Source organism: Octopus sinensis, linkage group LG17 (genome assembly GCF_006345805.1).
Source record: "Octopus sinensis linkage group LG17, ASM634580v1, whole genome shotgun sequence".
NCBI lineage: Eukaryota > Metazoa > Mollusca > Cephalopoda > Octopoda > Octopodidae > Octopus > Octopus sinensis.
In genome coordinates, this window is record NC_043013.1 from 13,359,864 (window position 1) to 13,387,435 (window position 27,572).

Consider the following 27,572-nt stretch of genomic DNA (forward strand, 5'->3'; position numbering starts at 1 on the left):
ACTAGATCCAATGTCAAACATGCGACCAAGATGATTGATAATATTTGAGAAGAGACGGAACACTGCCAAACTGATGTGTTTATCCTTGATAACTAAGGAAACTGAGGCTATGTAGAATATGGTATTTTTCCCAGAAACAATGAAATACCTGAAGTAGAATAGAACTCATTCTCTAAGGTCTGGTAATCTAACACCTTATTCACTCAATCATTTTTACTTTTTCACTTCAAGTAAAACAGAAAAGCAACACACACACAAAAACCAAAAACCATGAATATATTATATTAATTCCTTTATCACAAAATGAGCATTGTAACATGAATGGAAATTATAAGGGTCTTTTCTTGATTCCTTGATGTAATCTAATGTTTAAATGATAAAACTTAATGATTTATATTAAACATTCAAACATTAACAGTAAAATGTTATAAATCAATATTTAATGTTAATATGGAGAAAAGATTAGATAAAAAGTTAAAAAAAAGAAAATAACTGAAACAAAAATTTACCTCCTTATTCACAAGGGATTCTTTGTTTTGTACACAGTTCCACGGTGCAATACCAATGATTTTCACTGTTTTCATGTCAGCCACTTTATTTTCATTATCAGATATAGCTTCCCCAATATATTTCACAGCTCCCCTATGTAAACCTTCACTTATGATCCAGGCATCTGCAAAACAAGAGATCAATAATTATATTCAAACATTGATTTCTTATTCTAAAACTACAGTATGTTTTTGGACAAAATACCCGATGGCATTTTCTTATATTCCGTCACATTCAGGCTTCACACAAAAAGGCTGAATTTTCTCTTTGTCCGTGTAAGCTTTATGAAATATGCACCAGTCATTAACTGGGGTTAATCTAATCATTGATATATTCCTCATTATGGAAGTAAGGATATGATATACTGAATCAATCTAGAACTCAATTATCGATTTTCTAATCAGTCCTTGACAAAACATGTAAAACAAAAATACAACCCAAGCAGAATTTGAACTCATAACTGAAAAAGAAACAAAAACCTAAATACAACAATATGCTTATTCAGCCTTTTTCAGATATAGTCATCAGCACCCAGCATATTTTATTCTATATTGATAACTGGAGATAAGATGAGATGGTCATTGCTGGAATGATTTTGAACATAGGTCTGTTGAATTAAGCTTGACCTCGGTTTCAACAGCAACAAACAGCTAAGCTAGAAAACGTTTATAACAAGTCAAAATGAATTATTATTACGAAGAAGAGATAAATCCTTTGGAATTACAAATAAAATAGATTCAGCTGCTAGTATTTTTGTAGATAAATCCTATGCAAGTATGGAATAAGATATATCTCAGCATGGATCTGAGAATACTGAGAGAATTCCCTTCCCAGTCGTGTTAGTTGAGGAGAGGTGACCCTGAGGAGGAAGGACTCAAGCAAGAAGGATGTAGCCAATAACTTTAAGTGCTCACAGAGTGATTGATGCTTGTGACAGATAGTGTATTAGGAATACTCAGATTTGTGCAATTCTTGAGGGATCGATCCTAAACATCCTCTGCCTCATACATCATAGAGAGTGTAAGGTATAGATCCGAATTTTTATTTCAGTCAGAGAAGGAACAGAGTGACATACCAAGCTGAGTGATGGATGAGGTCTGCCAATCTCAATCACAAATCTTTGGTTATCCCATAGGTATAATCAAAGACAGTTACCCAAGGTGTTACAAATTGGGGCGGAACCGGAAAATGCATAATTGCAAAATGAAATCAATAAACTCACAACCATATTATTCCAGGATACTGATAAATTTGATTGGGTTTGATTATTGTTACTTGGAAATTGTATTGTTCAATAATCAAAAGAAATGGTCATCTATTGAAACCCTTTTACACTGTGTGCTTGGTCGGTCGAGAATCTCCCCTTTTGTCCCTTCTATATATTTTACTATAGAAATCATTGCTGTGGAACTTAGAAATGCTGGATTTGGGACACATATATTTCCAACTTGACATCTATCACATAGATTACCTGGATGTGCCATCATGAACTCAGGTAAATAATAACTGATTATGCAGATCATTTCGTTTGAATTTACTGTTTGAGAAACTTCGTTCTTTGAATGATATATGTTTTCATAGAATTCATTTATTCTTTCTAATATTTGTACAACTTCTGTCAGCTGTTTTCCATCGTTATATTTTAGGCTAATGATTGTGTTGCGTCCCATACTCAACTTTTGTTTACTTTTTTAAACATTTTTGGTTTCAATTATTTCTTTAGTTGTCTCCATATTTTACTTTCTTTTGTTTTCTCTAATTATTTTCTTTACTATACAGAACGCTTCCCTTTCCCTTCCCCCTCCATCCCTACCTAGTGTCTATCTTCTACTGAATGAATTGATTATATAGCGAATAAAATGACAGTTAGTGAATGCAGGTTGAAGACGATTCTATGTTTACGAGATCTTTCAAATACTTCCTTTTCAGATGCAAAATGCTACTGTCCCCCATCCCAGGGTCTCGCTGTCCCACACCTCTCACACCTTCAGAGTTGGCACACTTAATGTTGGTACATTCAAAGGTAGGTCTGGTGAAATTGTTGAGATGCTTGAACGGAGACGTGTTTATTTGTGCTGTATCCAAGAAGTAAGGTGAAGAGGAAGTTCTGTTAGGTTCCTCACAGGCAAAGAACACAAGTATAAGATTTTCTGAGTAGCAAACGCTGATGGGGTTGACTGTACTCCTTACAGAGAAATGGGTTGATAAGGTAATCGAGGTAGTCAAAGTCTGTGATAGAATACTTAAGCTTAGACTAGTTCTGCAACGTGGATTAGCAACCATTATCTTGGCATATGCTCCTCAGCCAGGGCTACCTGATGAACAGAAAGACCGATTTTATGACACCCTCTTATAGACTATCTCGTTGATGAATGACAGGAACCTTCTCTTTGTTGTTGGTGACTTCAACAATCATATTGGACAACATCCAGGGGGATTCCATGGTGTAGATGGTGGCTCTGGATTTGGTTCCCGCAATGGGGAGGAAACCAAGCTGCTGGAGTTGCGTGATGCAACAGAAGATAGTTCAAGGATGGGCCTTTCTTCCCACATTTGTAACCCATCTTAACTTTCCTAAGTGTCATTGTTATGAGTATTAGTGCAATTACAAAAACTAACGGTGAGAACGAGTCACCTTGGAAGATTCTCTTTTTAATATTAACTTCTCCAAGGAATACATTACTTGAGTACAATTTGGTTTACCAATCTTTTATGCTATGCATAAAGAAATTTGTGATGTTGTCAGCAATACTAAACACCTGCAGGCATTCAATGGTCCAAGAATGAGGCACCATATCATATGCCTTCCTGAAGTCAATCTAAGCCATATACATGTTTGTATGTTGCTTTTTACAATACTTCAAAACTGTTTTATCTATGATTAGGTGATCCTTACTACCCTGAGAACTCTTCCTACATCCTTTTTGTTCCTTTGGTTGTATTTCTTTCTGTGCCAGGAAAGTGTATGTCTTTGCCTCACATATTCCAGTGAGTATCTTCCAGATTATCCTTAGGCATACTATGGGACGGTAGTTTCCCACAATATTCCCCTTCTATCTTTTATTATAAGTGTTGTCCTCCCAGTCACCATCCACACAGGGACTGTACCTTTCTGGACACACTCATTCAATTGGTCTGCTAGTCTTTCATGCACCGCGTGGCATCTCTTCAACCAGAAGCCATGAATCCCATCTGGTCCGGAGGCTTTCCAGTTAGGCACTTTACCCACTTTGTGCTTATGACAATATTCCTTTGTTTCTTTCCTCCTTGTAATTCTGCCTTGATATTTCCTATCCATATTGCATCCCTTTTATGCACCACATCATTTCCCCATAATCCGCTCCAGAACTCCTTGGCTTGATTTGCATCAGGAGCAACATTTTCACCATTGTCTCCTTCTAACATTCGGAAGAATTGCTTCTAGTTATTTTTGAACAATATGTTCCCCTCTAACTGCTTATTCCTGTTCATTGCTTATTCTAACGGCTTATTCCTTATTTCTAATCTTTTGGATTTTTGCCATGATCCTCTGTTTTAACTGCTCTATTACTGCATCAAACCCGTTCTTCCATATTTTATATTTCTTCTCTAATTTTTCTCGGTCTTTCTTTTTCCCATTTTTCTAGTTTCCTCTTAACCATTGCTCAATTTTCCCTAGATCTTGCCTTGCCCACATTATGTCCCTTTCAATGCGTCGTTTCCACTATGGTTCTTTTGCTCCACCATTTTTTGCTTAAGAAAGCTGTAATTTCTCCTCAACAAGTAGTGCAATAGCTCGGAGAAGATTCCTTGTTTGTGTTATGTCCTCCATCTGAATGGATGGTATGACAGTATTTATCTTTTGTGTTACTTTATTTATCATACTCCTATCTACCCTTCTCATATTCATGGGGATTTTTTTCTGGAGCATTCATCAACTCGGTGAGACGTCTTTGAATTTCAAGCAATTCATTATCTAGTTGGATCATTTCCCTTGCATGCCCACCCACCACAGTATCAGAGTTCACTGCATAATCTTCCTGTTCCTCATCTTTAACAGCCCCATCACTATTCCCCTCTTCTTCCTGTCTACTCTTCTCCCTGCTTTCATCTCCTACCTCTCTATTTTCAACTGCAGCCAACGTTTGTAGCTCATTCGCAGGGTCTCTCAGACTCTCACTAATCTGAGATATTTCTACTCCAGATAAATAACCTTTCCTCCTAATGACTCTCACATGGTTCATTAGTTTATTATTATTATTATTATTATTATTATTATTATTATTATTATTATTATTAGTAGTAGTAGTAGTAGTAGTAGTAATAGTAGTAGTAGTAGTAGTAGTAGTAGTAGTATAATAATTATTATTATATGAAAGGCATGTTTGTTACAATCACTCGCCGAGACACGATGAGTGAAGCATTTGAGATTTTACAGAATGACTGAAAGCTTAGGGTGGGGAAGTGGCAGGGGCAGTAGCGAAATATCTTCACGTAATACAACACAGACATTTAAATTGATAGGGGTTTTCTAAGGATGTGGGCAGCACTTGTCAGCACAATCTCTGAGACATTGTTCTTCTGGGACATTATCTAAATGTTTCTGACGTCTCTTTCCTATCATTCTTAGGGCACCTACAATAACAAGAACAGTCCTTGATTTAAGATGACACATCTTTTTTCATTTCAATTTCCAGATACTTACATTAACTTAATTTGTCAAATTCCTTTGCAGATATATTTTTATCAGTGAGAACACTTAAATCTATTAGACTACAAGTATTGTCTTCCTTGTCTTTATTAACTGTCTGGTCGATTATACTGAATCGTTCTGTCGGTATTGACTGGAAAATCACAGTAGATAGTAACATTTTACCTTCAGCAACTGGCTTGTTATTATTATTATTTTTTTCCCCCTTTTTTCTTCAAATTTTCTTCCATTTTCGTCGAGTGTTTTCCGTACACAAGGACAGAGAAGATCATTGTATGCATTCTCAGATTACACACGCAAATTCACAGGTAAAATATGTATTTAAAAATTAATGAATTAATAAATTCATGAATGGATGTTGTTTTCACAGCGATAATGCTCTTCTCAGTACATGAGCTGTTCCAGTTAATACGATTTTTAGCACTTCCTGTAGGGATGGTAAGCCTGGTATCATTTCCAAATAGGTTTCAGTACCTTTTTTAATCATTCCGAGAGATCCTTATTATTATTATTATTATTATTATTATTATTATTATTATATTATTATTATTGCCTTTGCACATCTTCTAACGCTGGAGATGTACTACAGTGTCAGCTGTTCACTACCAGTGAACTAACGTAACACCTCATATTTTTCGAGCACCTTCAGGAATAGTCGAGCGGTTCCAAGCAGTGCTGTTTTCTGCAAATGCTCCATCCTTATTGCAGCCCCTATTTGTTCCATGTACTTCTCAAGATTTTTGCTCACTGTTCCCAGGGCTACAACAATTATTGGTACTACTACCACCTTTTTCATTGACCACAACTGCTTAACATCCCTCCTAATTTCTACTGTCCCTAAATTTCTTCTGTATGCTGTCAGGTCCCTCCTCCAATTCACCATACTTTTTCCAAGCAATTGCTTAACATTCGATGCAATACCACTATAGGTTCATACATTCCATAATCCAAGAATGTGGGATCATGTCGTATGCCTTACGATAGTCGATCCATGACATCGCTAAGTTACTTTTCCTTCTCTTGTAGTCTCTAAGTACAGTTTTGTCTATCAGGAGTTGATCCTTGGTACTTCTGCACTTACGCTTGCAACGCTTCTGCTCATGTGGCAGGACTCCATTTTTTTTTTGGTGATCATGCATTGACTCTGCAAGTATTCCAGTCAATAACTTCCACATAAGTGGCAAGCAGGATATCGACCTGTAATTGTCTACTATATTGCCTGTTTCGATGTTTTTCAGGCACAGCACTGTCCTACCCAATGTCAACCACCCTGGTGTTACTTGCTCAGCATTTAGCAAGGTGTTGAGTTGTGCAGCTATTCGTGCATGACATTCGCCAAATCTTTTGATCCAGTAGCCTTGAACTCCATCTGGTCCCGGGGCCTTCCAGCTGCTCATTTTTTTTTTGATGATTTCCTTCACTTCCCTAACTGAAATGACTAGTTCTTCCTGCTTTGGACAGACTACTGTTTGTTTCAGTTCTTACAACCGTTCAGCATCCTTCTTGTGTTCCTTGTCTTTGCTCCAGATGTCACTCCAAAATCTTTGACTTTCAATGTTATTTGGTATCAACATTTCATTTGTACACTCTCCATTTATTTCTTTGTAGAATCTCTTCTGATCTACTCTGAATAGCCTATTCTGCTGGTAACTCTTCATTCTTTGGTCGTATCTTACCGTCTTTAGTTTCTTTGCAACAAGGCGCTGTTTGAGTTCCTCCGTTACTCCTTTCAGACCCTTCCTTTCAATATTATACTTCCTTTTTAGCGCCCTGTATTTTTGTTTGCTTTTAAGATTCCCTTTCTCTTTTCGGTCTAACACAGAGATTTCCTTCGAGAGCATGTCTAACCCTGCTTGGATTCTTATTTTCCACCATGGATCTTTTCTTTTGTCACTCCCATTATATTTCTTTTTCTTGACATCAACACACGCATTTTCTGCTACAACAATACTTGCTGCCTTTTATCAAATTATTTGTTTCTGTGACATTGTTTTTTCTGATGTATTTCAGAATTTCATTGACATTTTTCGTCTCTTGGTTCAATTTCAATCGATCAACCATTTTAAGGTTGCAAATAATGTCGCTATCGTTCTCCTGCAGTCTTGCATTTATTCTATTGTAGATTGCCTTTTTTCATCTGTCATGTTGCCATTAGTTTTATTGTCTTCTTTTAGATCATCTATATGTCACTCATCAAGTAAACTTCCACTGCTCCTTTCCTGTGATATGAGATTACTTTTATTAGTAAGAACTGTATTTTCATTGTTATCTCTGCTGTTATTTTCCATGATCCGTCTTTTGATAGCTTCGAGCTCTACTTCTGTGAACCAATGATTTTTCCTTATTGCATTAGCTTGATCACATAATCTCTATTCCGTGAGTTGAAACAATCCTTTTCTCTCCAATGATAATACCTACGTTGTTGGTGACCCCTAATTTGAGAACCATATTCATCTACCGGGCTGCTAAGATAGTAACACTCCATGACCACAGCATTAATTTGCATGCTCCATCTACGCCGTGTGTGGTGGTCCCTTTCTGGATATCGACAGGCTGGAGCCAGACCAGAATCTCTAAGCCCGCCAGGTGTACCACTGTCACCATCATTGGCTTCAGTTTCATTACCACCGTTATTCCCAATATTTTGTTTTTTCATTGTCGCTCATTTGCAGTAGCGATTATCAGGTTGCACAATTACCAGTGTTTTTATTGTGACACCATCACTAGATGCATCATTAATCAGCCCGTGAGGATGCTCCACCCATTTCCTTTCATTTTTATTATTATCATTATGATTATTATTATCATTATTATCACTGATATCACAGTTATTATTGTTTTTATGAGTAGTAGCAGCAGTGGTTGCAGCAACAGCAGCAGGGGTGAGGTAGTGGTAAGTTTGGTAGTTGAGTTTCAGATTCCTGTGCTATCATAATAGTAGTAGCTGTAGTATCATTGTAGTGTTTGTAGTATTTAGTATCAACATCACCACCACTACCAATGTTATTCTCATTATTACTATTTCCATTTATTATTAAAAGATTTTACTAAACGTTCTTTATTTTCAACTTTTGTCTTGTACTTAATATAATCATAAATATATCATTGTTGGAGGAAATAGTTGGGTAGCATTTTAGTAAATAGATCATATTCTACAGGTGTATAAATAGATTCGGCAGATGGTGTGGAGGATAGGTATTCACACAGTAGTTGTAGATATTAAAATCTTTTTTTAAAGCTGATCGTTTGTGTTTTCGAAAGCTGTAGGTATGTAAGTTTCCTAGCTTATTTTATTTTGAGGGAGATTTAAAATATTCACAGGAAATTGTAGATATTCCCGTCTTTGGGATTAGTAGGAGGAAGAGATGTTCACCTTGTTGGATTTTTGAATTTCCGAATTTATTTTTCTTTTTCTTTTGGATTTTTTCTTTTCTTTTAAAACGTTTTGCTGTGGTTTACAGTTTTTGTAGTTGTGCAGTATGTATATATTGGCAGGTGCTTACTTACTTAATCTTTTATCTTGCATTTAATTGTGTTGTTACAATAAAAGGCATGTTTACATATTCTGTTAGTCAGGGAAGAAGGAAAGACAAAATGTTCACACAAAACTGGAGATATTAACGTTTCTAAATTTTCTGAGGTGTTCGTTTGTATGTCCGTTCAGAGTAAACTGTAGTGTTTTTTTTTCTTCATTAAAATTATGGTTACATTTTTGAATATTCAGGGAAAAAGGAACGGAAAGAAAAGGAAGGTAAAACTTTTTCACGGAAAATTGAAGATTTGAAATTTTAAAAATTTACTGGAGATGATCTTTTGTCTGTCCGAACAGAGAAAACTGTAGTGTTCTTGGAATAAAGAGGATGTTTACATTTTCGAATACTCAGGAGGAAAGGAGGAAATGGTAGGTATTCACAGAAGTTGTAGATATTAAAGGTTTTAAAGCTGATTGCTTATGTATTCGAAAGCTTTAGATATGTAAGTCCCTTAACTTATTTTCAGGGAAATTCCAAATACTCACATGAAACTTTAGATATTCCAGTCTTTTAGAGTTATTTTTCAGTTGTCCTGCTGGGTTGTATTAGTGTTTCTGTGTCTTCAGCTGCTGACAGCTCGGTGCAGCGAAGAATACGTTCAGCCGCTTCATCATCATCATTATTATTATTGAGCGAGAGAGCAGTGCATGCCATCAAAGTGACACTGAGGTAAAATATACGAAGCCAGTATACCCATCATGACTACTCGTCTGATTAGATACACCTGTGTGCGTGACATGGTGATCTCATATCAAGATAAACAATGCATGATCTTGCAGGTGGGACCCAGTTAGAATTATTATTATTATTATTATTACTTTTTTTACTTCTTTCAAATTTGCTTCCATTTCTTGCCGAGTGTCTTCCCGACTCCTAGGGCAAAGAAACTCATAGTATACATTGGTAGGCCATTAAACCAAACTCAATAGTTCGTTCATTTTAAGTTAAATTAAAATACATGAGCAGCAACAGTTCTCACATCGACAATGCTCTTCTCAATACGTGTGATGTACCAGTTAAGACAATCTTTTGCACTTCTTGCAGGGATGGTAAGCCAGGGATCATTCTCATATAATTTTCGGTTCCCTTCTTGATCATTCCTAGTGCTCCTACGATCACTGGTATTGTAACCGTCTTGAGATGCCACATTTTCTCAATTTCAATGAGTAGGTCTTTATATTTTCTGAGCTTGTCAAACTCTTTCGCTGAGATATTATGATCACAGGGGATGCTCATGTCGATCAATAAGCAAACTTTATTGTTTTGGTCTTTCACAACAATATCTGGTTTATTGACCTTGATGGTTCGGTCTGTATGTACTGGAAAGTCCCACAGAATGGTTACATTTTCTCCTTCAGTTACAGCCTCAGGGTGGTGATTATACCACTTGTCGGCAGTTTTGATATTGTAATGCCGACTTATTAGCCAGTGTAGATATTGGCCAACTCTGTCATGTCTTAATTTATACTCCACTGGAGCTAAGACTTTACATCCAGAGATTAGGTGGTTCAGTTTCAATCATGTCGTTGCAGAATCGGCATTTTGGGTCTGCTCCATTTTTCATCACATTGGCCTGGTAGTTCCGGGTTAATAGGCTTTGATCTTGAGCAGCCAGGATGAAACCTTCGCTCTCTCCTTTTAGCCCTGAGCTCCGTAGCCACTGATAGGTTTGCTTCTGGTTAACATCAGCTTGTTTGCTGCGGGTCACATATTTGCCGTGCAGAGGTTTCTCCTCCCACCTATCAGCCAATTGCTCGTGCGCTTTTTTCGTTGCCATTATTTTCACCTTCTTTGCAACAATAGTTGCCGTACTTCCCTCGGGTTGTTCTGTTTGGGTATCCTGCACGAGATCAATAGTAAATTTTTTGCTTTCCTTTATGATAGAATGAAGCTTCTTTCGTCTCTCGTGATTTTCCACGAGCTTTAGCATCCAGTCAGTCGTTATTTCAAGATATTTGGCCAGTCCAATTGTGGTTGTTTTGTAAGCTAGTTCAAATTGGATCAGGCCTCGACCTCCTTGGGCTCTGGGAAGGTAAAGGCGATCTACGTCTGCCTTTGGGTGGTGCATCCTATTATTATTATTATTATTATTATTATTATTATTATTATTATTATTATTATTAGTAGTAGTAGTAGTAGTAGTAGTAGTAGTAGTAGTAGTAGTAGTAGTATTCACAATAAGTGTGCTAAAACCTTTTTACCTGTTGTTCTTGCAGCTTTAACTAAACTATGCCCAAGAGCTTCTTTAGTAGGTTCATTCAACTGGACGTCTTCTCTTCCACCAATCACAGAAATAAGTAAGTTTGGCAATGAGAAATCCCATTGATATATTATCAAATTAATTATAATATCCATGGGGGTTTGGTGATCCACACGAACAAACTATATGTAAAAAAAAAACATTTAATTAATGTTCCTTAATGTTTGATACAATGCGAAAAATACATTCAAATACTGGGGAATTTGGTGAACAGATTTCATTGTGATGATTTAACATTTGTATTCATAATATTGAGAATTGCGTTATTTGACATTAAGTATTTTAAATGTTGTGGGTTTGTCATGTCACAGGGGAAGTCAGGAAAATTCAAGCAACAATTTCAAGGATTATCAGCCATAAATGTTTTTGCCATAATTATTTATTATAATATGTTTATTATCTTGTTATATAAGTTCAATATTGTAACAGATTTCAATATTTCTCTCATACGTAGAGTTTAGCCATGTCTGGTTGCTTCAAGCTCTTGCTTGTTGTGGTTGAGATCCTCCCAGGTAAGTGGTTACAGAGACATCATCATGCGTAGAACCGACCAGGTCTACCGGTGCTCTATCACTGGCTGTCCCGTAGCAGCCCCTAATGCATCCTCCACGGTGACGTCAGTATCCTGCACATATTCTCCAACCACATCCAGCCATAATGAGGCTTCTCCTAGTCTACAGCTTCAGGATCGAATGGGAGTAAAACCCATGTAGGAGGATATAGCAGGAGATGGAGGAAACATTCGTATCAGTGAATTCGATGGATAGCTGTGAGGTGGGAAGCTGGGGGGGGGGCTGATGCATGCGCACGCGCAGTTCTTTGTTGGAAACATGATGGTACCATTTGATGTTCTCAGATATTCTGCTATCGACGTCACCAATCTTCTTTGCCAGGGTCTTTGGCGAGGGCCGATGCGTTGTAGATAGAGAATTTCGTCTTGAGGAAGATAGAATAATGGTGTCAAAGGGGCTCCCATAGGGAGTACATGACCCCAGTGACCAAACAACATCTGCGATTGATCTCCATTGTTGGGCTCAGATAGATGAAGGAGTTGACAAACTTCACGACGTCAGGGTCAATAGGGAAGAAGAGGGTCTGAGCTATCAACTACATGCATCAGCATGGTCTCCGCCCATCTCACCTGATAGCCAAGCTTTGCTGATTCTCTGCATATGGTCAGTGCGTCCCTTAGCTCGTCAATCGAGTTGCTGAATAGGATGGTGTCGTTCTCATACTTCAGGTCGGTATGATGGTTGTTTCAGAAGGTCACGCCAGAAACTCACTCACCAAATAATCAATGACATAGATGATGAGGTCGAGACCGGCCACGCAGCCCTATCTCTTGCTCTTGAGGAGGAACCAGTCAGAATCATTCCCGTTCACCTAAACCCAGCTTTCGGTACTGCTATAGAGCTACTGGAACAGGGTAGTGATCATGGGAGACACACCGTCGAGCTCGAGAATTTTCCAGAATGATGCATGGTCGACCGTGTCCAAAGCCACCTTAAGGTCGATAAAGGCGATGTAGAGGTGGAGATCTTTGCGGACCTCCCGAGATCTTTGAACTACGAGACGAAGGGCAAAAATATGGTCTGCAGAAGATCAACACGGTGAATCTGGCTTATTGTGAATGGTGTGTGCTTCTAATGACAAGAAGAGATCCTGATGAAGGGCTTACTGGGGATGGAAAGGAGGGTGGTGCCACCGTGGTAGCTGCAGACGAGTTTGTTGCCTTCCGCTTTCTGACGCAGAGGATGATACTCTGAGTTCAGTCATTTAGGAGCTGCTCGGATACCCATAGATGGTCGATGATGTATCTGAGCCATTGAATCATGTTTTCTCCATCCGGCTTGAACATCTCCGCGGCCACAGTGCAGATTCCTGGGTGTTTGAGGTTTTCGATCTTCTTCAGGGTGACACTGACTTCATCAGAGTTAACAGGATCGAGTCTACAAGTGTCGTTGGTTGGGGCTGTGTGTGCAGTGATGGTTAGACTGGGATCGATTTGGACAGATACGTGACAGAGAAAGCCGAAGTTCTCCTTCCAGTGTTCGAAGCAGGTGGTTTCCACGATGTCTACATTTCATTGGTATCCCTCGCTGAGGTGGTCTTTAAGTAGAGACTGGTACAGTCTCTGCGGAGCATATTGAATATCAGACTGATCTTGTTATTCTTTGCTGCTACATCCAGGTGCTCGGCTTCTCCCGCTCAGAACTTCTCCCAGTTTTATGAATGGAGTCGTCGCATATCCAGTTGGGCTGGTTGTTTTCATTTGTGTTACTGCATAGGTGAGCCTCACTGCAGCAGTTACTTGTGTACGACCTCCACAGTAGGATCAAGGGTCGCTTGAGAAGAGATAATGAGTTTACCAGGACATCACGTTCTAACTTTTGACACTTGATTTGAAAATTTCTCAGTTGGTAGTCTCATTTTTGGACACGGAAGTGAAGTGATTGTTGTTAAATCACGCAACTGTTGTGGCAATGTTGAGATTACAGACACAAAATGAATCAGGCCATTGCTGGTACTTTGAGACAGAGTCAGCTTGCAACTTCAACGTGAGTGTCGCCACCAGCAATCGATAGTAGAGATTGCCGAGTTGATCTCCTCTATAGAGCCGGCAGCTAGTGAGAAATGACCTCTAGCAGTGGAGATGATGATGTAGTTGATCGCCCTCTGTGTTTAACAGTCCGGACTGTACAAAGTCCTGTGATGATCAAGTCTGCTGGAGGAAAATGTGTCTGCAATATAGAAATTGTTGTTGCGGCATTGGAGCAGGAGGCAATTACCAATAGTTTGAGTCTGGAATAAGTTTGTCGAAGGGAACCTGGCAGAAGAGATGGCAGCACTGATGTCCGTCAGGGGGGCGGGGTGATATCGTGGTGGGGACTGGTCCTAAAACTTTTGGAGTTGGTTGCAGTAGTCGCCCTTGACTGTCCTGTCTGCGAAGTCTGTGGGGTATAGGCAATGATGAAAACAGGTGGACAGCAAACGATCATTCACCGGGTTCCATCCTATGAGTAATTGCAGATGTACTTGGGCACGACTAATGCCACACCACATAGACCTGTTCTGTCGTCGGGGCCTCTCTAGAAGAAACTCCTGGAATAGCAGAATGGCTTCTCCTGGACGAATGAGCAACAAGACATTCCATTTAGTAGCACGTCTTTTGTAGCGTAAGTCGATTACTCATTGGTCGGAGACATGCATGTGTCTGTTCCGATGTTGGACAGTCTGATTTCTTCAGACGGATGATGGTCCTGCTATCTTGGCGATGTGCCGATACACTGTGGGACACAGTTAGTCTGGAACCTTTCCAGAAGTCCTGTCTCCTGTATGAAGTAGCCATACCAGGAGCGAAGCATCAAACGGTTAGATTCTCTTGGATCTAAACTACATATAAGCTACTCTGGCACCATATGGCCAGACCTTAGAATTAGTCATGAATATAAAATTTAGAATTAGCCATTTCTTGATGCAATTATTTTCTACAAAATTTTCTGTAATCTCTGTTCTATTTTGTAATACTTATTCCAATAGTTCTGCCACAACAGAATAAAATTCTAATATCAATGAGGTATATCTTTGAGAATAATTAAAATTCAGTTAAGATCGACATAATTCATTACATCATTACAATAAAATAGACTGTTGTCCAAGTGGTAGATACAAGAATCAATAATTACATAGACACAAAACATAAGTACATGCATGCGTGTGAACATACGTACATACATGAATACAAAGAGAATCTGGATGAACTGAGATTTTCCGAAAGAGCATTTTGACTGGCTGATTCGTAGATTGCAAGTTCAATCTGTGAGTGGAACAGTAAAAATATGCAAGACTTTTCTCAAGTTCCAAATGTGAATTTGTCTGTGTTAACTACATCCCGAAGATGGAGCCTGGTATCTTTGTTGGAAACCGGCTCCTTTCTCAATAGAAAAATTATAATAATTCATAATAATGTATATATATATATATATATATATATATACATATGTACGACAGGCTTCTTTCAAAGCTCCTTTCAGGCCTTGCTTGGCTCGAGGCCATAGCAGAAGATACTTGACCATGGTGCCTCGCAATGGGACTGAACCCGGAACCATGTGGTTGATAAGCAAGCTACTTATTACACAGTAATTCCTGCGCCTATATATATATATGTGTGTGTGTATTTAGTAACAGAAAGGGTGGAATTTCAATTATCCTCACGTGGTAAGCTGTAATATATATAAGAAATTAAAGAAGGAAAATGCACACACTTTACATAGTTTTAGTTTTTTTAAAATATATTTTATGTTGTTTGTCGACTGGTTTCGTTTTAGCTAATCATGACATTAAAATTATTTTAATTGCGTATTTTCTTAAGAAAATTTTCTTTATCTATGTGTGTGTAGTTTATGAATGAATGATTCAACAAGTATAAAATTCTAAGGGGAGGTAATTGGTGATCGTTATCATTGTGGACAGGGAAGATAACTGTTCATCTTTCAGTGCCGGGGGAGGGAAATATATACACAACATTTCAAAAGCTAGAGTAGTGGGGAGAAATATGTACAGTGATGGGAATGCAATCGTGAGTCAAAATATGTATAGAGAACAAAGCTGGTTATGCGTGCATATTTAGATGTGTTCTGTATTTTTCGTTGAATAACTTTTCTTTATTTCTATAGAAATTGTATTGTTGCGCTGGTAGAAGGGAAAAACTGTGAAATCTGGTTTGATGTTACCTACACACCTCTCTATGTGTTCTCTTAAAGGAATCTGTCTGTATTACGGGAATCGGATCTGTTCTTTATGTAGAGTGGTTCTCCATCTCAATGTCATACTCGTTCTATATAGTTATGTCCACAACCCGAGCACGTTATTACATAAATTAGATTCTCAGAGGCATAAGTAAAATTGATTTAAATTATGACCCCTCTCCTTGTTTGGAAAGGAAATTCAAGCCTTCAAGTAGATTGGAGTATCTTGCACAGTTTGGGCGTTTATATTTTTAACCATTGGTTTCGTGGTTGTTGTGTAAAGTTTTGCAATTGTTAGAAGTCACTTTAGCGATTTGTGTCGCTTTTTGCATTTCATGAATTTATGTGTTTTCAGGATTTATATATATATAAGGCGGACAAAACACAAACCTTTCGAGTAGATGGCCCTGCTTGATCTGTAGAAAAGGCATAGGTAGAAAATCTATAAGATGTACCTGTTGTAAGCTATAGACACATAAGAGGTACAGCAATATCAAAGGAGAGTTACATGGGAAGATAGTTTCTGTGTGTGGAAGTTGCACAAGTGCAATAAACAACGAAAATGCACAGAAAATAGATTCCATCACATGCCAGGGTAAAACACTTGAAGTAGTTGATAGCTTCTGTTACCTATGTGACCAAGACAGTAGTGGAGGTGGATGCTCTGTGAGTGTATCTGCTAGAATAAGAATATTCTGGAGAAAGTTTTATATATATATATATATATATATATATATATATATTATATATATATATATAATATATATATAAGTGAAGGCGCATATATATATATATATATATATATATATTATATATATATATATGTGACAGAATTTATTTGGGATTTGAAAATGCCTCTAAATCTCAAATTGTGTGGGTGTTTCAAAATTTTGTAATACATTTATTCAAATATCAAGCTGGTTCAACAACGTTTTGCATATCAGTGGTAAAAATAAATAAATAATCCAAGGTTTGGGTAAGTTTATATGTACAAAGCAAAATTCGGAAAAACTTGTTTAAACGATCAAATTTTCGGGTGTTCACACAAATTCCAATGAGTTTCACAAAGCCAGAATGTAATATAAGTCTAAATTTTCGCTGAAGATCATAAGAAATATCCATGATTGAAAGTTTAGTCATACCGAGGTTTTATAAAAATGACTAAATTGTTAATCATGTATATTTGTTTTGACCTTCATTAAATATTTACACTGTGCTACTATTGCAAGACTTGTGTTTCTATAATTTGCACTAATTACACTGTATGGAATTTCTAACAGCACCTCTGTACATGGTCTGTATGGCTATCAACTGCCAGTTTCCTCTGTGACCACCAGATCAGAGAGAGTAAGGATCTCTGTCAAAGGTTTTCTACAGGTCATTGAACACAATTTTAGCCAGATACTTCTCTTGCACTTACCCTACAATCACCACATATAATAACTTTTAATGATAGCTCTTTTATGCTTCTTTCTTTTCAGAATCACTAAGTGTATGTGTATTACTAATAATTCATACACACCAATATGAAATATAAAAACCAACTGTACAAAAAAGAAAAGGGTATGTAAAAACATTCACAGAAAGCATTTAAAACGTTGCTGCTATACAAATACATTGCCGAAATCATGAACTGATTATTCAATAAAATTTCTACAGACAAGTATTATCAATAAAAATATTTAAAAGCATTAAAACAATTACCTTTGCAATTTTCTGATCATGTTCTACAAACTTTACCTCACCAAATGCATCACAGGGATTTGATGCCTCTTCGTCTCTAAGGTTTCTATCAAAGACAAACAAAAGCCAAATGAACAATTGGAGTAAATTTGTGATGGGGAAGGTAGAAAAAGGAAAATGACAAAATCAAGAGATAAAGAACAACTCCAATGAAAAATACAAATATTCACAGATATAGAGATATAAATCTATACACAGAAATGGATACTTATCTTTCAATTTAGTTGAATAAAACAATGATTAATTTTAAATAAACTTAAAAGGAAAAGCAAAGAAACATTTTGCCATCAGAAGTAAATGGAGAAAAATGAGGCACACTGGGGAATAGTGATTCCACATCTGGGATGATGCAGCCCTTACACATACAGGTCTCATAAGAGCACATCAATAAAGAAAAACAGGTGACTCATCTGACTGGCATGAAGTCACTTACCAATACACACTAAATTCTGACCTATAGTTGTGCTGTGTCCTCTCTTTGCCTTTTTTACCACTACTACAATAGCCTCTGCTCCACAGAACTGGTTGCTCTCTTCCACCCTATCCAGGTACCACTGATACACACATCTCTTGTGTCCATTTGACTTGATCCCCACACTAACAATATAAAATTGAATTAAGTAGGTGTGAAAAGAAACTGCATGAGATGTCCGGTAGTGTGTCTCCTTTTATCACTCTCTCTCTCTCTCTCTCTCCTCTCTCTCTCTCTATTTGTCTCCCCTCTTGAACCATGGTAAGATAATGTTGATCTTATTGGATTTATGCCCCTTGCTTACTGTACAACTAAATTCATATGAAAGGTAATATTGGTATGTATGTTTGTCACAGTAAACCGTATCAGATATTATTTCTAATGTAGTTCCTCAATATATTAACAGTATTATCATTAGATAGTATATATCATTACAAATAAACAAATCAGAAAATCTATTTAAAATTATGTTTTAATATACAAAAATATTTTTATTTTGAAAATTAGCATTCATTTTCTATGAAATTTGAAAATATATGATTATAATTATTATAGTTATGTAACATTACCTGATATTACCTGGATTGGCAAAATATATGTATTCTCAGCATTAGCCAACATAGTAATTGATAAAAACTGTTCTTAATTAATAATAATTATGTGGTGAGTAAGAAAAAGACAAGCTCCGATGAAGGCTATGCTTTGCTGAGGAAATCTAATTAGACTAAAATATTGAAACAACAAGATCATTAGCGGTCAGAAAAAATACATGTGGTATTAGCTTCAGTTTTATATTGAGTTCAAGTTTTACATTGCTCAACCTTTCATTTTGTCTTTCTGGAGTTGGGGAGTCATTAAAATAAAGTACCAAAACATGTCAGTGACTGTTGCCTGCAAATGCAAAGGTCATATCAAATTAGTATCAGACACTGAGCCAAAGTATTTATTTCATAAATATTATCAATTATTTAAAATTTCTCAAAATTAAAAAATAATGGCAGTACAGTTATGAGCTGGCAGAATGTTAAAAATATTACTTTTGATACTAACATTCTGAGTTCAATTTTTGATGAAACCATCTTTGTCTTTTGTCCTCTTGGAGTTTGATAAAATAAAGTAGCAGTCAAGTGGCGGGCTCATGGTATTAATTTAACCATTCCCCTAAAAATTGCTGGTCTTGTGCTTAAATTAGAAACTTTTTCCATCCAGATAAGAGTTAGTAGATAATTTCTCTCACATCTCTATCAATAGTGTATACATGATGTGATGGCTATTATGACTTTCCCATGATGCAATTGTTTTAGATTCAACATTCAACTTCAGATCAAGTCATTTGACAAACAAGTACAACATTAAAATTAATGGTTGTATTCATCAGTGAATATTTACACATGCATTCACATATGTGCATGCACACACATTCATGCACACACACACCTGTGTACGGAGTTGGTCAACATGCTGTTGGCATTTACAGATTTCTCCGATATCCCAATTCATCCAATAAAAGTCTTTGTAAACAATGATTGATTTTCTTTATAAAGGCATCAATCCACAGCCATAATTAATCCCTAAAGGTGAATTTTCCAGTATCAACCCCTAAAGGTAAATTTTCCCCTAAATTTTTCCTTTCACTTTTTAACCCCACTCCTTTGCTTAACTGTCCCCTTATAAGTATTATCTCCCACTGGAATTAAAGATTATTTCTTTTTTTATCCAACTCCTTCCCTCATATTCCATCCACACATACATACAAGTGCACATACATATTCACACTGCTTGAATCTTAACTTACCCTCTCACGCATATACATTGTATAGTGGCACACATCTCTCCACACACACCTGTTGCTATTTACTCTTTCCTTATTTCTTTTTCACCTGAGTTCCACATGAACATCAACCACCCATCTCCACTCTCCTCTGCTAGAAATCCCATACCTACTAACACTTCTTGTATCCAATATCATGATGACCATCTATAATAAGACATAGACAATCCTCATCTCCTTCCCTTAATTTTCTCTTTCCCTCTCCCCCCTCTCTCTGTTGTCTTCCATTTGCGCATGGCTTAATATACTGACTTTGTTTTATATTTCTCATATTTTTGCTTCTTTGAATTCCTTTTGCTGAGAAACACAAAGATCTCATTTTCCCGTATATTGTATTTCATGCATTAATTCTGCTTACCCCTCAGTATCTTGGAAGCAGAGGAAAACTGGAATCTATTGAATTATAAATAACAATAAAACGACATTTTGAACTTCATCCCAAACCCCAAAAAGTATGTATTTGATGTAACCTTTGAGACTTACTCATATTTAATATTCTTTTCTACTCTAGGCACAGGGCCCAAAATTTTTGGTAGGGGGACAGTCGATTAGAACGACCCTAGTACGCAACTGGTACTTAATAATCGACCTGAAAGGATGAAAGGCAAAGTCGACCTTGGTGGAATTTGAACTCAGAACGTAAAGACAGACGAAATACCGCTAAGCATTTCACCCAGCATGGTAATGTTTCTGCCAGCTCGCCGCCTTAACTCATATTTAATACTAATATGAAAATATAAATATAGTGAAAATAACAATAAATGTGATGATGATATGGCTATCATTCATCATCCATGATGAAGTCATTTTACGTTCAACACAAACTTTGGTGAAGTCTCTTGCAGAAAGTAGAATTCCAAAATGAGTAATCTCTCTCTCTCTGTTGTGTGTGTGTGTGTGTGTGTCCTCTCTTCTGTATCCCTCTCTCTCTCCTCTCTCTATCTCTCTTTCTTTCTCTCTCTCTTTCTCTCTCTCGTCTCTCTCTGTCTCTCTCTCTCTCTTGTATGTGAGCTAATGAGTAAAAATGTATCATTAGCAGACACTATGGATTTCCACTGAGTTGATTTACAGCAATCTGATCCTTACAAAACAGAGAAAGAAATCGATATCATAAACTCTAACTTCTTTCACCAATAAAAAAATGAGTCTGATTGTTAAAATTATTAATACTAGAGCTGTCTTAAAAGAATTAAGTATACAGAAATGATGAATTCTCATTTTGCCAACCAAATTTTTTTTGAGCCTTCTGTTGACTTTTTTCCGCTATTGATAAATAACACCAGTGATCTAATGGTGTAAGAGTTTTTGAAGTGTAGCAACTTAGTATATTTGCAATATATTATGTGAAAAGACTTATGTGTAAATCAACAATCAATTAATTTTAAGTTATCTTCATTGCTTGTTGTTTTGGGGTTACTGACATCCCCGAAGTTTTTGTCAACTAGTTACTTGGATAATCTCGGTTGACCAAAGTTTTTCAACTCACTATGTAGTATAACTGAAATCCTTCTACACATGTACTTATATTTTATCAGAATTATGAGCGTATTGCTTGAATTACCTCAATTTTATGTTTTCCTGAATCCATTTCTTTACATCCTGAAAATAAAAAAAAATTTAATTTGAATGTTTGAAGGAATGAAGGAGTTCCAACATCTGACATTAATTCTATAACAGAGAATCTCAAAATTTACAACAAATTATAGAGAAGACTTTAAACAGTACAAGACACGAGTAAAGCCAAGATTATCAGTGGAGATAATCTCATCACTATTAATACAGATACACATGATTTCAGTTGTCTTATTTACAATTTTTGCATAGTACATGGTGTTTTGACATTGACTGAATGAATGAAATCTTCTGGATAGAAAACAGTGCCACATCATGATAACAGAATTTTGCTTAACCAGTTTAATCATTTGTGTAAAACTTATAAGCCATGTCAGACTTACAAAGATATGATTATAAACTATTGAAAAGGTTGCAGGGCAGTGAAAGTGAAATCTTAGAAAATAATAAAGAGGAAATGAGTGAAAATTTTACCGAGTGAGTTTGTCAGATTATAAGGCACTAAAAGAGAATGACTCTCCCCAGACACAAGAGGATAGCTCTAATATATCTTTAAAAAATGACTAAAATGAATGGGAAAATGAATAAAAGACATGTTAATGGTTCTGTTTATTTAATATTTTGTAGTCCACCCCCTTGAAAGCATATTGCACTTCCAACCTGGGTAACTTTTTAACTTGAATTCACTAAACATTCTACATTTCCAAGTGCTAAGTTTTGGAAATGGAACAAATTTTCCATAAGGTTTCTGATTATTCATCTCTACAAGAACATAATTTTCATTCCATGCGATACGTTCATGTTAGAATAGAACTTAAAGGAATATGGCACTGTCAAAGCCAACAAAGTCATCGAATGTTAACCTTGCTCTGTCTTTGATGCATTTTATACGTTGACAGATCTGACTGAGTTAATGGAGGTATACAGAGAAGGGTAATATTAATGATGAGTCACTGGAAGAAATTGTCAACTGTGACATGAGAATGCAGGGTTTAACAAATAAAATTATGGAAGATCAACAGGAATTGTGATATACAATAGAATAGACCTATGCAACAATGTGTCAGCACAGAAGGACAGATGTCTAACTGATAATGATGATATTTAATATTTATCATATTCATTGTTTTATATGAAGCACGTGACAACAATTTTATAGGAAGAGAAATACAAATTTATGATAACTTCTTAATTCCCTTCAAGCAGAAATTGAAACAAGGAATTGAAACTGGGAATTGAAACCAGGTCAGTGTCTCAGTTCACTGGATGTTTATCTTCCAATGTAAGAGGCTAAGGAATGTCCAACTATAACTACATTCTTCAAAGACATTCTTCCTTTGTTTATGAAGTCAGTACCATCCAACTTTCTTATTATATTCTGATTATTTTCCTCTTTTTCCCCCACTAAATAGAAACCATGCTAAAGTAGACATTGGAGCTTAACGCACTCCTCCAGATGTTTGGATCCTATTGGATTGTCCAACCTACGTTAGCAAGGAAGATGGCAGTTAAATGTTGATACATAATTGTTGTATGTGTGTACATATATATATATATATATAATATATATTCTAGCAAAACTGTCCGATGAACGGCAACAGGAAACTCAGAGATAACAGGTTTTGTTGAATTTTTGCTGCTGCTTTAAATAAAGCATATTACTCTACCACTGGTATTTGAGTACTCTTTTTTCCACCTTGTTTCACATTTTTGTGTTTACTCTGGTATATATATATATATATATATATATACACACATATATAGAGACAGACAGACAGAGATACATGCACACGGATGTACACAGCAGCATCATACACATACTGACAAATAAGTATGCACACACACATACACAAGGTGCATAAATTTCCCACTTGCTATTCCTGCCTAAAGTGATCCTTCGACTATCTCCAGTGAAAAAATTTAACAAACAAGCAATAATTATTTTACAAGCATTCAAATTATTAAAACGATATTTAAAATACATTTTTATTTAAAACATTTTACTCTTTATCCTCTCAAGAAGAAAAAAGATTTTAAATTTATTAATTGTTCACAACATGAAGTGATAAAAAAAGATATTATCTTACTTCCCAGTGAGCTTCTCCTTTAAATATTAGACGTTTTAGAACATCAGGTTTGTTCCATTCCAATCCGAGCCTCATATTTTCTATGTTGTTCTTTGCTGTAATATAGATTTTACATGAAACAGTGTCTTGATATTAAAATGTTCTTGTGGCTGTGTGGTAAGTAGCTTGTTTACCAACCACATGATTCCGGGTTCAGTCCCACTGCATGGCACCTTGGGCAAGTGTCTTCTACTATAGCCTTGGGCCGACCAAAGCCTTGTGAGTGGATTTGGTAGACGGAAACTGAAAGAAGCCGTCGTATATATGTATATATATATATATATATATATATATATATATATATTCGTGTGTGTGTTTGTGTGTCTGTGTTTGTCACCCTAGCATTGCTGACAACCGATGCTGTTGTGTTTTATGTCCCCGTTACTAGTGGTTCGGCAAAAGAGACCGATAGAATAAGTACAGGGCTACAAAAGAATAAGTCCTGGGGTCGAGTTGCTCGATTAAAGGCGGTGCTTCAGCATGGCCGCAGTCAAATGACTGAAACAAGTAAAAGAGTAAAGAGAGTAAATCAAAATAGTTAATAGCATTAACATGACTCATATGATACCTTGTAATTCCTACACTACTTTTATTATTGTTCATATTATTTCCCAAAACAGTGAGCTTGCCAGTCGTTAGTGTAATGGGGAAAATGCTTAGCAGTATTTCTTCTAGCTTTATATTCTGATGTTCAGTGTTCATAATGAAATGACAAGGTTATGACGGGAATATATGAAGAATATCTATGTTGTTATTAAATAGAAATAAATATGGAATCACCATATTATATCACCCTACTGACTTAAAATGGAAGGACAAATCAGATAAAGTAGTCCAAGATGAAATTGTAGATGTCTTGGAAAAAAAGATAGGGTGGTCACAATTAAAAGACCGTGACCATTGGTCTGCATAATTACGCCTAACATGTTGCCAAATGATAGTAGTTATTTTAGTAGTAGTAGTAGTAGTAATAGTAGTAGAGTAGTAGGAGGAGGAGTATTAGTAATATTTGGATTTGAAGTTTAATGCTTAAATTTTATGTTATTATGTGTAATAACTCAGTGTGACAAACTTATTCCAGATATTTCAGTCCTCAATATTTATCATAGAAAGGGCAAAAACAGTACAAAATGTCTTTCAATTCTCTACTTCTGTCAGACCCCACAATCCTTAAATTTTATTCTTTAAGGTTGATCCAAAACTTAATAACGTTAATGGAAGAATTTGATCATTATATTCATCGTTGTTAATCATGAATGTTTTTAAAAGACATAGCTATTTGCCTATCATCGAGCAATTTCTAAAGAGGCATTAAAGCTAGACAAAAGAAGAGTGTTTATAGGGTCACTCTGGAAAGTGCCACATGAAATTCTTACATTCCTAGCATTGAAAGATTCTTTGTCACTATTCAAAGTCAGTGTTGTTTTCCATAATCTCATACTTTAAGATGTTTTGCAGAGTAGGTGCTATTTCATAACTTCCCAAATATTTCCAATCCAGCTTTGTGGTAGACTATCAAAGACTTATTTATCATACTATTGATAAGTTCTTGTGTTGTTTGTGACAATCTTCCAAAATCATCTTATTGATGAGTTGCTGATCTTTACAACTATAGAACCCATGTTTACAATCTTTTGTTCATTAAGGAAGATACCACTTCTATTAAAAAACTACAGGTATAGTCAGTTAAGACAGATGTTAGTATTTTATACATTGTTGTTAAGCAGGTTATGGGTCTATGATTTTTTGGTTCATTTGCTTCTTCATTTTTCTGAAGTAGAAATGTAACACCATTAACGAGCCAAGAGGGAATCGTACTTTCAGAAAAACTTTGTTGTAAAGTTTCTTTAGCTTCTCATGACTCTCCGGGAAGGCAACATTTGATCTTTGCTGCCAATATGAAACTTTCAGTCACTGTTTTCAGTCCTGAGCTTCTCAGCTACTGATGGGTTGTTGCTTGGTCTACATCAGCATTTCGGCTTCAATGTATATACTGTCCATGCAGAGGCTTCTGGCTCCACTGCACTTCAATTTATTATTATTATTATTATTATTATTATTACTATTATTATTATTATTATTATTATTATTATTATTATTATTATTATTATTATTATCATTATTATTATTATTCAGTATTATTATTTTTATAGCGTGCTTTCACTTCACTACCGAGCGCAGCTCTGTGTGCCTTGGGTATGTGCTGTGATTTGTTGTGATGCTCTGATGGTTATTTTTTGGAAAGTGTTCTGCGTAGGATGTGTGCAGTGCCTAGTAGTGCAATTTTCTGTATGTTATATGTGTTTGTAATTCCTGGTGTTTTTGTTATGTATTTGTCTGAATATTTTTTATCATGCCTAATGCACCTACTATGATAGGAATTGTTTCTGTTTTCAGGTTCCACATTCTAGTTACCTCTATTTCCAGGTCTTTGTATTTTGAGAGTTCTCCATTCTTTTAGAGACACGTTGTCATCTGCCGGTATTGATACATCAATTAGAAAGCATTTTTTTCTTCATGATCTCTGACAACTATATCTGGTCTGTTGGCCTTAATTTCTATCTGTGTGTATCGGCATATCCCAGAGTATGGTTGTTTTCTCGTTTTCTGTGACCTTTTCTGGTGTGTGCCTATACCATCTTTTTTCTGTTGTTATTCCATAATGTTGGCATAGCTTCCAATGTATGTAGGTTCCATTATTATTATTATTATCATTATTATTATTATTATTATTATTATTATTATTATCCCTTTATTACAGATTTTGTTGGAACACCTCGAGTCTTGCATGCGTATTGGGTTTACTACCTGCTCTTTACAGTTATCTAATACTGTCCTGATTATTCTGGCCGTGCCAAGGAGGAAATCCTTTTGTAACAGTTCTACTGGGAACTCTATTCCGATTTCCTTTATATTCCTCTTGATGCCTTCTCATACTGTTCCCAAGGATCTAACAATAATTGGCACTGTCTTCACCTTCTTCATTTTCCATAGCCTGGCTATTTGCTACTTAAAATGATTGCATCTATCTTTTCATCTTCTTTCTTGATTGTTCGTGGGTCAACGGGGCAAGCAACATCATTTATATAACATATGTGGTGCACCTTGTCCTCCACCACTAGGTCCAGTCTGTTATGCTCTAGCATTTGATACATTTGGATTGGGAAATCCAGAAGATTTTGCTAGTCTCCGATTCCGCTAATCTCTGTGGTTTGTGCTCATGCTGTGTTTTGACTCTCTCTAGCCCTCATTTTTCACACAGTTTCCATTGGAGCACTTTCACTACTTGATCGTGTGGTCACAACTTATAGAGATTTTGGTCAAGTCTATGGCACTCGTTCATGATATGGGCAGTAATTTCATCCACTCTATTGCACCAGTTCTTTGTAAGTACATTTCCAGTCCAACTGCTTTTATTTTGTAGTTCTCTATCTGTGTCAAGACACCATCTTCTGAGAGGGGTAGATATATTCTGTTTTTGTCTGCTGTGGGGTGGTGACTTCTGTATGCTGTTAATAGGGTCTTTTTATCTAAGGTTTTCAATTCACTGTTCTTCAAGTATGATCAGTATAGCTAGCATGTTTGTTTCTATTATATTAGTTTCAGCATTGACTTCAGTGTTTAAATATAAGTCTAACTATTCTTTAATATTCTCTACTAATTTACTCTTTCATTTTTGTGATGTATTCTATTTCCACTGTTCCTAGATGTGTGGGCAATTGAGATCTAATTCTCTGATTTCTATGTCTATGTTGAGCGCAATATTTTCAGTATTGATTAATCTGGCTCTTCTCAATGTCTCTGTCTCTTTGACACATTTGTCCAGCAACCCAATATCCATACTGAAACAATTTTAGAATACACTTTCTCAAGGTGCCATGCAGTGGAACTGAACCTGGAAGCATGTGGTTGGGAAGCAAGCTTCTTACCACAGACATGCCTGCGCCTATATATTCTTTTCTACTCTAGGCAAAAGGCCTGAAACTTTTGGAGAGGGGGCTAGTGTATTAGATTGATCCCAGTATGCAACTGATACTTAATTTATCGA

At 36.2% G+C, this 27,572-nt stretch overlaps 1 protein-coding gene across 1 annotated transcript in view; it reads right to left on the reverse strand.

Annotated features, from left to right (window-relative positions):
• LOC115221043 overlaps positions 1-27,572 on the reverse strand; it is a 336,595-nt gene that overhangs the window by 63,658 nt on the left and 245,365 nt on the right. The window contains exons 27-31 of the mRNA XM_036510356.1: positions 23,486-23,580; positions 21,388-21,425; positions 17,485-17,569; positions 10,974-11,154; positions 510-673 (exon numbers count right to left, since the gene is read on the reverse strand). Of these exons, the coding sequence (XP_036366249.1) occupies positions 510-673; positions 10,974-11,154; positions 17,485-17,569; positions 21,388-21,425; positions 23,486-23,580 (563 nt within the window). The remainder of the gene's footprint in view (positions 1-509; positions 674-10,973; positions 11,155-17,484; positions 17,570-21,387; positions 21,426-23,485; positions 23,581-27,572) is intronic.